Raw genomic sequence first — 12043 nt, forward strand, 5'->3', positions numbered from 1 at the left:
AGCACGAGAAATATTTTTTCGTCCAAAGCCAACAATAACAACAGCATATAATTAGAAGATGGAATAAAATACATGGGCGAGAGATAAATAAAACGGTGCTACCGTGTTTTAATCCAAAGGTCATAGACAATTGGTTCATTTTTCGTACAGTGTTTGTAACAAGAAGCATTATCCTTAGAACTTTTTGAAGTGCTATCAACTATCTACCCAATACTATAACGTTGCCCAAACTGACTAATATACCCTTCCTTCAAATAAAATTTACACTAACAAAAGGCTATATAAGTAATTAACAAATTAAAAATTGCTCTTGGCCATTTGTGTGATTCTCATTGGACAAATTCAAATTGTTTTGTACTTCCATTCAACTTTTTTGGCATTTTTCTTTTCCCTCCTATCAATATTATACCCACTCCTCCGTCCAAAGCTTAGACATCCGCTGTAGCCTGTATCCTTGCCCTGTTCGTCGTTTCTTCACCGGCAGGTATGAATAGCAAACAATACTCATCTTCAAAATCAAACTAACCATTCAGTTTTTAACTTAGATCCACCTTTCTTCTATTTTTATTTTGTTCTTCTGATTTTCAAGAAGTTCTAAGTTGAATGAGATTTGTTTATGGATATTAATTTATGATTTCATTGTTTTTGTTGATTTGATGTTCTGAAAATATTAATGTTGCTTTTGAATGGGTTGATGAAGATCGTAAACACCGTCGTGGGTTGATGAAGATTTTGTATGTTTACTTATATTACCATTTCTATGTACTATCATGGGATTTGGAATGAAATTGATTGCACTAACTATTGCAGGAACGGTATAGTACTAACAAACATCTTGGGGAGATAAAATACAAAGCTTCTAATCAGGTTTAACAAAGAAAAATAAGACGTAGCACCTCACTGTTGATTATTCATTTTTTTATGAATTAATTTGTTGCTCATGAGTAGAAATATGGAGGGGTAATATTTGTCAGTGGATGCGAATGTTATATCGGAGACGGCGTCATTGAACAAAGAAGAAGAAGCAATCCCTTGCAGAGTCAGGCAAACATTGTTAACGATGATTGTGAGCTACTTGGTGTGATGTCGAAGTTTGTGGTGCAGTTCATGCGGTTTCGTTGGTAAAGTTGTGGCTAGCGGCCAGTTCATGTGGTTTCTCCTGGTTCGTAATTTTCCCTTTCTCTCATATTTCTATTTTATGTTGTGAAATCGTGTAGTGAATCTTCCTTCTTTTATCAGTCTCTCTCATCAAGCTGAAGAAGAACCTGAAGAAGTCAAGAATCACGGTTATATCGCATCCTCTCAACTGAAGAAGTGAAGATTCATGGTTAACTCTCATTCTCTCATCCTGGTATCTTTTTCGTGTCTCTAAACATTTTCTATTACCATGAATCTTCAAATTCCTTTTTTCAAAGTTTGCCACAGCATGTTCATTTTCCTGTTATCAATATTTTCTCTAGCATTACCATATTTTTCATAACACAAATTCCAGATTTTTTTTGTGAAAGAAGGAAACTTTGAAATCTCTTAGTTTGTTGTTACTTTTTTTGAAGTTTACAAAATTTCCGCACATTGTTTAGTTTCATGTCAAAGCTACAAACTTTCTGCACAACTTTCTTTTCTTTGATGTTTGAACATTTGTTGCTATCATTGTTCATCTTGCTGTGAATATTTTGTGTGAAACATATCGAGCTATTGATGTTTCGTCAATGTCCTTGATGTTCTGTTGTTGAAATGTGTGAAAACACATTATAAAAGAACCACTTGTCTTTTGAACAATCAAACTATTTTGTAGAAGCTTAGCAAACTTCCCTGCAAGACATCTGCTTCTTTTGTAATGCTATTTCCATTTTAATGGATTACATTTTGTTCTGTTTTAATTTTGTCAATTTTGATATAATTTGCAACAGCTTCTGAAATATACACTTCTGATACACAACTATTTTAATTTTGAAGATATGTAACACCTCAATCTAAATAAATTCCACATAATGGTTGTACATATAAAAAAAACAGTTGCAGTTATATACTTTACATAGAACCAAATAATGGTCAACTCAAGACAAAGCTTTGTCAACACTCGCTTAACATAGAACCAAATAATGGTCAACTACAATTATAAATATCATAGTTCACTGATCCTTTTAACAAGTTAGGGGCATTTAGATGTAATGCCATATACTTTGCATTCTAATTTCTTCCAACCAAGTGGATCTATAAAATGAGTAGGTGTTGTTTCCAATAGTCTTGATGGAGTAACTGGCAGTGAAATTGAACCTTCTCCTTGGTGGTACGGAGCTAATTAACCCTTTTCTCTTTTTTTCATTGCAGATTTTGTTTCAATGTTTTGTATACTGTTAATCTTGCAATTGTTCTGCTCATCTTTGTCAAGACTGATGTGGTAAGCACAAATTCCCTGGACACGGATTGTCTAACTTTAAAGCGGGAAAGTTAGACTGACTTTCAAAAACAATTGTCTGTCAGATCCATCTAAAGGTGCATAATATGCCACATATCTTTCTTTTTTACTATTTTTTTTAAGTAAAAGACATTAGCAACAACGACCAAGAATATGTTAAGTTGGGTTACCTTCCGCCGGCTTGATGTTGCACAGGCTACGCCGCTGTCACCGGCATTTTTCCAAGACCACCGTCATCATTATAGAGTTGATGACGACCAATAAAAACTCCAACTTTGTTATATTTTGTTCTCTCATATTTCCATGGTAGATATGTTCATAAATATTAAATAGTCCTTGTACTATTCCCATTCTATCAAGTTTGTTCCATAAACTATAAATGTGTAAGGATTCTAACACACATCATATCTAGCTAACAAGCATGTATTTATCTTATTTTGATAGATTGTCTATATTTGAAGTTGTATATGCTTTACCTCAAATTTATAAATGCTATGCTTTACCTCAAATTTATAAATGCTATGCTTTACCTCAAATTTGTCATGCCAACTTTTCTATTTTTGCTAATGGAATAGTTCAAACTTCTTTACTATCATACACTTCTATTAGTGAAATAAAATAAAGTACATAGAATAAGTTTATAATCTGTTTGTTATATCAAAACAACCATGGAACGGATTCTAGCATCACCTAGCACGGTTTCACACTCAACCATTTAAATTATTATTTTTCTTACTTGAATTCTGCAAATTATCATGCTATCTGTGCTTTTATTTTGTGCAGGATTTTTGCTTTATTCCAGCCTGGCTGTAGTGTGCATTGTGGTCGATGTTGACAAGGGGTCAACTCATCAATAAATACAACCTGCTACCTTAATCAAAGTTCACAGCCTGCTGTTACTTTTTGCATGAATTGAGGTCTACTTTGCTTAAAACTATTGTTGTTTTTTCTGCTCCCAATATCAGTTTATACTAATCCTACTATTTGTAATATATTTTATCTGTTACATTGAAAAATGTACAAATAAAGTAATACTAATATTGTGATTGAGTTTGATAGTGAAAGCTTTTGAGATTGTAGTAATTTCTTTGGCATATGAGAAGCAGCAGACATGTCTTCCAAAAATTGTATGAATGTGCATGTTAAGCTACTGTATAAAGATATATGAATACTATTTTGACTTAGTGCTTCATTGAATAGTGCTTCATTGAATTTAAGATTGAAGGCCTTGACTTAGTGCTTGACTGGAATTTTATATTAATAACATACATCATTGAGTTAGTACTTAACTATTTTGAATAAAAGACTAAACTTTAGTAATATATTAAGATTAAAGTTTAAATATTATGAAAATTTCACACTTGCATCCAATCAGGTGACTTTGAAAATAACTTTGAAGATGTTTTAGGCTGTGTTTGGGAGTTGGGTTTTGGAGGGGAGGGGAGGGGAAGGAAAGGTTTATGGTATGATAAACCCTTGTTTGGGAGTTCAAAAAAAAGAGAGAAAGGTTTTGGGGATTTTTTGAAGCCCTCCAAAGCCCTCATTTGACCCAATTTTAGAGTTCCCCCATATTGGGGGGTTTTAGGGGATTTAGGACTAAATTGACAGATTTACCCTTATTATTATTTCAAAATTCCAATTTTAGACATAACCCTAATTTCACCACATAATCAAAATTCTCTCTCACTGATTCACGATTTCTCACCTCTCTCATCCCTCACGGCGGCGATCTCCGGCAACTTCCGACGACGACCTCCGGCGAAGTTTCTCTCTCAGCTGCAAACACTCTTGTTCTGGTACGAATCTCTTTCACTCTTACTTCTACACATTGTTTTCACTTTCATTTAGAAATCTTACATCAGTTTAAAATTCATCAACCTAGGATTCTACTTGCTGAATGTTCAAATCAAATAATAATGATTGTTCTATGTTTGTTGGATTTGTAGCTACCCCATTTTTTGTTCTGTGTAAAATATTAGTATATATTATTGTAGAAGCTAATTTTTACATGGGTTGAAATTTAACGTTTATATAACAGAATGGAGCAGAAAATTATTTTAACATAATCACTTTTGTTTGATTGGATTTAGGTTTCAATTGTTAAATGGATCATCGAACAATTAATGCATTGAGTAGATGGAGACAAAGAATTCAAATGACTATTGTTCATGTTCTATGTCTTGTAGTTCATTACTACATTATTAAAATTCGGTCTCGAGTTAGGATTGTTGATCGTAGTTTGACGCTAGAGAAGGAGAAAGTACGAGATAAGATAATGAACATAGTTGCAACTAGTGAAGGTCGGAAGATAATAAGAATGAGTCCTAAAGCCTTTTTAGACTTATGTTCTATATTACAACAAGAGGGTGGTCTTCGACCAACACAAAGGGTAACTGTAGAGGAACAAGTTGCTAAGACACTATATATTCTAACTCACAATGTTAGAAATCGTGAGATTCAGTTCTGGTTTCGACGCTCTGGGGAGAGTACTAGTCGTCATTTTCATCGTGTGCTTAGGTCGATAATTGAGATAGGACGTACATATCTCAAACAACCAGATGGTTCACGCATTCCTGCAGAAATTCTTGGAAACAGTCGATTTTACCCTTATTTTAAAGACTGTGTTGGGGCGATTGATTGTACACATGTTCGTGTAAAAGTACCGTTGGCCGAAGCTTCAAGGTATCGTGGTAGGAAAGATTTTCCTACACAAAATGTGTTGGTCGCATGCTCGTTTGATCTAAGGTTTACTTATGTTTTGCCTGGATGGGAGGGCACTGCTTCCGATTCTAGAATATTAAAACATGCCCTACGGAGAACAAATGGTCTCAAAATACCAAGAGGTAGTTAAGACTTAGTCATTCTTTTTCATTTACTTTTTTCCCTATAAATGTTAGTAATAGTTTTTTGATTTATAGGTAAATTTTATATTCTTGATGCTGGATTCATGTTGAGAAAAGGGCTGATTACACCACTTAGATCAACACGTTACCACTTGAAAGAGTTTTCCGCCACAAACCCCCCTAGAACACCTCAAGAGTTATTCAACCTTCGTCACTCATCGTTGCGTAATGTTGTTGAAAGGGCTTTTGGGGTTGTAAAGAAAAGATTTCCAATCATTGCAACTGGTGCTGAAACGACTTATGGAGTCGACACTCAAAATTATATTATTCTTGCCTGTTGCATTTTGCATAACTTTTTGATGGGAGTAGATCCCGATGAAGGCTTGATTGCGGAGGTAGATGAAGAAATTGGAAATCAAAGTGCACCTCAAGCTAATCATGGACATTTAGAAGTAGACGAGGATGAAGAACACACACGTTTAGGGCAGATTTATAGAAATTCTATGATTAATGCAATGTGGAATGACTACATAACACACGATTAGGGAAATTTTATAGAAATTCTATGGTGTTTTTCTAAGGTAATCTAGTTGTGCTTATTATGATGTATTTTGTTTGATTCGACATTATTTCATTGATAATGAATTCCTCTCTCTATATATTTTATATCGTCGTTAATTCTCTATCATATTTATTTTTCTTCAATTGTAATATATCAGGAATCATGTCTAACTCTGAAAGAGAGATATGGACAACGGAAATGGACAATGCTCTTATTGATGCCTTTGTGCATCAAGTAAATGAGGGAAACAAAGTGAATGGAACCTATACATCAAAAGCATATAGCAACATTACAAATGAGATGGCTGAAAAGTTTCGAAGATCTTTTCAAAAGGAAAAAGTGAAAGGAAGATGGAAATTAGTGAAAAAAAACTTTCATAAACGCTATGACATTTTCAAGAACTTGAGTGGATTTGCTTGGGATTCAAACACACATCGTTGGATTGCTGAACCTGAAGTTTGGAAAACACTAATTGAGGTATGTTTTGCTTGTTAATTATGTCATCATGGATTCTATTGCTTGTTGTTTCTTCTGTCATGTATGCTTGCTTGTTGTGGTTTTATTTGTTCAATGTCAAAATGATGTGTTAAGTTTCTGTTTGTTGTAAATATATCAACCATACTGTTATTGATTTCTTTTAGTTCTGCTTAGGTTAGTAACTGTTGGTCTTCAATTACTTTGATTTGAATTCACAGTTTGGCTTTTGTTATGAAAATGCAATGGTGGATGTGTATGTTCATGGTTATTATAGAGGCGAAGATGAGAGTGTGAGGTTGATGAAGGAATGGAAATGGTGATGGATTGAGAGATAGTGAGAATGGTTTAAGATGAAGAAGTTTATATGGGAGAGAGGATTGAGAAGGTGATGAAGGGTGAAAAAATGGTGCATGTCCCTGATAAGAGTAGTGATGATTGACTTATATAAGTTGAGAGGAAGAGGAAGTTAGTCACAGCTGTGAGATTCTGAGTTGTTGGATGGAAGCTTGCAGATAGAGGAATCAAGGGTTAGGATTCCAGTGGTTAGAGTTGGTTTGTGGAACCAGTTATATGATTCTATCATCTGTTGGTTACTGAATTGGTTTTCTGTTGTTGCTGTTAGGGGTTGGTTTTTTTATTAAGTTACAGTTAGTTATATCAGTTTGGGTCAGTCAGTTGATTTTCTGTTAGGCATTGGTTCTGCTTTTAGTAGTTATATCAGTTTTCCATTTTGGCTGATATTGTTGGCATGGAGATAGATGATGTTTTGGTACAGGAAAGGGAGAGTGAAATAATTAAGTTCTTCCTAATGATACATGGTGGAATAATGACACAGCCTTATGATACATGGTACTACTTTTTACTAGTACAACATTATTACTATTTCATAGAAGACACGGGTAAAAAGTTAAAAAACAATTGTGACAGAGAAAAGAAGAATGGGTCATAGATAGAATTATTAGCAGGAGTTGAATTTTGTGAACTTCACAGAATCATTGTGATGTCGTGGTATGCTGAGCTGAGTGTATCCAATGTCTATGCCTTGTTTAATTCCTTTGGTACTTGCACTCAGAAAAGGAGTCAGAGGACAAGTTACATACTCCAAAGGACTTTCATTTCAAAAGTGAAACTTTTCTACTCTTTTCTCATGGAGATTTATTGCATCTCTGAGTTTCTGCGATTGATAGTACAAAATGAAAGATTCTTTCCTAAATTTTAAAATTTAAATACTTACTCTTTTTCTTTGACAATCTCTTATTCCATCTTATTCCACCTTGGAGATTCTCACGCACCGTGTGTGTTACTAAAAATATCTTTCAGAGATTTGATAATCAGTTGTTTTCAGAAGATAGATCCGTTCAAATCCACACATTGGTATGTATGAGAGACAGAACAACAGGGGTGAAAGAGATTCACAACAACGGATTTGGTAATTAAAGGTGGGGTGAGGTGTAAATAGGATTATGTGCAACTAGATTTATGTACACCTTTTTAAAGAGTGTATGAAAATAGTAGAGTTGTCTTGTGGATGCTGAGATGAATAAGAGTAATGTAAACAATGTTGTCTTTGTTGGTAGGTCTTCTAGGATTCATGCTACTGCTCGTAAGTCTGTGATTGATGAAGGCGGTGTTTCTGTTTTGTGTTGTTTGCTTGGTCCTTTTACTTCATATGCTGTCCTGGATTAAGCCTTCTCAAAACAGTGTGTTTCTATAAAGAAGTTAAGGTTTTGTTAGTTAGCATTGGTGCTGTTCCTCTACAGATGCTTATTGAATTGGTCAATGGATTGGATGGTTTTATTTTATTCTTTACTTGATTCTTTACTAGAGAATTGTGGTTGTGATATGTGAAGTTATTTCCATGAGAGTGTATTTATATAGAAGTCATTTCTTGTGATATTTATTCATAATTTCATTTTTTTTATAGGCAAAACCGGAAGCTGCACAATGGATGACTAAACCTATTCCTAATTATGACAAGTTGTCAATTGCATGTGGAGATGATAGAGCCACTGGAGGAAAAGTTATAAATGATGAAGATATTCGGCAAAATCATCCCCTCAATCGTGCGTCAGAGTCCATCGAAACTAGTGAGCAAGTGACATTAGAGAGTTTGCAAGAGGGAGGCAATGATCAAGATGTTACTTCTCCTGAGGTGCAAATTCCACCAGAACCTAAAGCTAAAAGATCTAAAAAGGCTCAAGATGAAGCTGAAATTGAAGGGATAAAATCTGCTCTTTTGACCATAGCTGATGCTTTTAGAGAGAGTACTGCATCTCATGATAAATATTTTAAGGAAAGTGTTTCGGCTTATGAGAGAGCTAACATCAAACTTCCAATTCCAGAAGCAGATGTTTGGAAACTTTTACAGGAAATGCAAGTGGAGAGACATATGCTCACTCCAGCATATACTTATCTTCTTGAATATCCTGAAAAAGTTAGAGCTTTACTTGGACTCCCCGAAGATATTCGAAAGAATTATTTAGTTGACCTTATGTTTGGTCAAGGTCGTCCGTCAAGGTAATTAATGTATTTTTTGAATATTTTTTCATATAATTACTAATTCTATTGAAAGCATATATGATGATGTTAATTTGTTATTTTGGGTTGAATATTGTAGGAATTTGTGAGAGGATGGAAAAGAGAAGTTTGAACATCGTATGAATGTGTGAGATGATGGAAGAAAGAAGTTAAGAATATATGATTGTTGTCGAAGTTGTAATCGAATACATTATCTTGAATTGTTACTAATTTCGATCTATGTGGTACTTATGAATTGTGAAAACTCGGATCTACATTGTGTTTGTCAATTAAATTGATTTTAAGAAATTTTTAGTACATTTGATTTTGGACTTCAAGAATAAAATAAGAAATATTGTCAATTGAATTAGATATAGTTTTTAATTTAAATGTATTTTAATTTTAATTTCAAGTATTAGATATAGTTTTTAATTTTATCTAGAAAAATTTACCACTTTTTTGTGTATTTTTCAAATTAATAATGAAATAAAAAATAATATAATTTTTAGAAAAATTGAATTTTTATTTATGTAGTATTATTTTATCAAGTTTTTAAGAATTACATGTAGTTTAATTTTAAATTTTTTATTAGATATATTTTTTAATCTTATCTAAAAACAATTATCACTTTTTTTTTTATATTTTTCAAATTAATAATAAAATAAATAATAATATAATTAAAAAATTAATTTATTGTTATTTTAACAAATTTTTTCACATTTATATTTATTTTGATTTTAACTATTCTTATTAGATCAGAATTATAATTATAAAGTAAGAATATAAATTAATAATTTAAGAAAAAGGGTAAAAAAGTAATATTACAACAAAAGCCATCCATTACCTTTTGTTCTTATTTTTTAAACTCCCAAACAAGGGAGAGGGTTTCCCTTCTTCCTCCTCCCCTCCCTTTCTTTTCCCTTCCCTCCAAAGCCTTCCCCTCCCCTTGTTTTAAAACTCCCAAACATAGCCTTAGGGATTGATATAATCAAGTTGTATAACAATGAGATAATTTTAGAGGTACTGCTAACAACGTGATATTGAGCATGGGCTGTTATATTTTCTAGCCAAGCAAACACTAGCTAACTGCTATGATCTTTTCAAGCAATACTAATAAATTACATGAAGGATTAATTATTTTTTGATAGATTTTTATGGATTAATATGATGTTCACATACATAAAATGTTGATAAAAGCAGAGCATGACATCATGGATTCAAATTGATTTTTAACTTCTATTGGGTTAGCAATTAGGTTGTTTTGGTGGAGTTGTAGTAAAGTCAAGGATGCAATACCATAGCAACAAGTTTTAAAGACAAGTGTTGCAACTTTTGCAAGTAAATGATATGTTTAAATAAACGTTTCTCAATATTTTAAAAAGATAAGTTATATATAAGAAAACTAATTTTTTATTGATCAATTATTAAAAATAAATATCTTTATTAATTACTTATTTAAAAACAATTATTTATCAAAGAGGCATAAGCAACTCTACAAATAAATTGCTTTAAAATTATTTTAGTATAAGTGATAAATGTTAAAATGTTCATAAATTCTTTAAAAAGCCATTTTTTAAATTTAAAACAAAATTAGGAGTTTCTTATTTTTAAACTTTCTTTTATAATTGTTGAGCAGAAAAATAGGGATTTCTTAAACAATATTCTCATTATTCATTCGTTGACTAAAGTATAGAAATTTTGTATTAATGCCTAATATCCTTTATATACTGAAAGTTATAAGATAAATTCAAAATTGAAAGAGATTAGAAGTCTAAATATGTGAGTGAAATGGGTGCATGGCATGAGATGATGCAATCAACCTCTTTAAAGTAATTATCAATGATTTTTGAGAAAAAGATAAAAATGAAACCAGAAAACAATAAATTGATGAAGGTTTTTGGTAATTTAAATAAAAATATGAATCACTATATTACATGATGATTATAAGGGGTTTTTTGTAAAACGCTCCACATACAACATGATAGCTTATATATACACTAATTAGCATAATTAGATTATTTTCACGGATATTATCACCATAATACATGTTTTATTTTAATCAACAAAATATTATAAATATTTATAATTAGTATAAACAGATTATTTTCACGGGACACTATCACCACAATACTTTTTTATTTAAACAACAAAACATTATAAATATTTATAATCATTAGTGATATTTATAAATATTTATATTTATTAGTCATATTTGTAAATATTTATATTTATTAGACATATTAAACTTATCATGTTGGTGATTTGATAAATATTTATATTTAAATATTTTCACTCATTAGTGATTTTATAATAACAATTGTATATCACCAACAATCTGACCTTATCGAATTACCTAAGATACGAATGACTATTGCATTTCCTTATTTTTTTTACATACCTACTACATATAGATTCATTTCGTCTATATTATATTTTGTGAATCTTAAATTATTCATCTTAAAATTTGATTTACCCGTGCGGACGCACGGGTCTTCTACTAGTTACTATTACCAATACACCTTATTTTCTATATTAATTATTTAGGCTTATAAAAAGTGATTACTAATATTATAAAATAATTATTTAGGCTTATAAAAAGTGATTACTAATATTATAAAAACAAAGCTAATTTAATTATTTAGACTTATAATTTAATAACATTAAATTGAATAAAATTAAGTTAATGAACTATAAGCGAAAGAAAAATGTATGAATTCAAATTCGAAAAAAAAATTAATGTACGGATTCAGTACTGTGTGAACGCACGGGTAACCAGATCAAAATCAGTGTGAACGTACGGGTAACACATTAGTACTGTGTGAACGCATGGATAACCATGTCAAAATCTGTGTGAACGCACGGGTAACGCACCAGTACCGTGTGAACGCATGGGTAACTAGGTCAAAATACGTGTGAACCTATGAGTAACCAGTTCAAAATACGTGTGAACGCATGGGTCATTACATTTTTTTACAATTAAAGAAAATAAAAGTAAATATATAAAAAACAATGTATAAATTCAAACTCAAAAAAAATGTGTTGTTTTTTAATTATTTATGTATCTAATATTTTAATTTTGAAATAATTTTTTGCGATATATACAATAATTTTAAAGATAATATATGAATAATTGAAATATATATTATTGACGTCTTTATTTTAAAAATATTTCTTTCGATCAAAAAAATAAACTACGTACCACACCAGTATTTTGTTTTCCTTATT

The 12043-nt window shown here is 31.5% G+C and overlaps 1 protein-coding gene and 1 long non-coding RNA gene across 4 annotated transcripts; both read left to right on the forward strand.

Annotated features, from left to right (window-relative positions):
* The first annotated feature begins 356 nt into the window (after positions 1–356).
* On the forward strand, positions 357–3661 carry LOC131600886 (uncharacterized). Its single transcript, XR_009283494.1, has 5 exons — positions 357–484; positions 811–1162; positions 1240–1351; positions 2332–2496; positions 3203–3661. It is a non-coding gene; the product is annotated as an uncharacterized LOC131600886 (long non-coding RNA).
* A 258-nt stretch (positions 3662–3919) lies between these two features.
* Positions 3920–9168, forward strand: LOC131628181 (uncharacterized). Of its 3 annotated transcripts, XM_058899057.1 has the most exons (6): positions 3966–4215; positions 4510–5262; positions 5338–5843; positions 5982–6301; positions 8226–8818; positions 8919–9168. In XM_058899057.1, the coding sequence occupies exons 4-6, from the start codon at positions 5987–5989 to the stop codon at positions 8926–8928; spliced, it is 918 nt and encodes a 305-aa protein (XP_058755040.1). In that variant the 5' UTR covers positions 3966–4215; positions 4510–5262; positions 5338–5843; positions 5982–5986; the 3' UTR covers positions 8929–9168. The 3 variants fall into 3 exon arrangements, with proteins under 3 accessions (XP_058755034.1, XP_058755040.1, XP_058755036.1); XM_058899051.1 differs by lacking the exons at positions 8226–8818; positions 8919–9168 and having other exon boundaries at positions 3920–4215; positions 5982–6174; XM_058899053.1 differs by lacking the exons at positions 4510–5262; positions 5338–5843 and having other exon boundaries at positions 3975–4215; positions 8919–9167.
* Positions 9169–12043: the final 2875 nt, after the last annotated feature.

This window comes from Vicia villosa, linkage group LG1 (assembly GCF_029867415.1).
Source record: "Vicia villosa cultivar HV-30 ecotype Madison, WI linkage group LG1, Vvil1.0, whole genome shotgun sequence".
Lineage (NCBI taxonomy): Eukaryota > Viridiplantae > Streptophyta > Magnoliopsida > Fabales > Fabaceae > Vicia > Vicia villosa.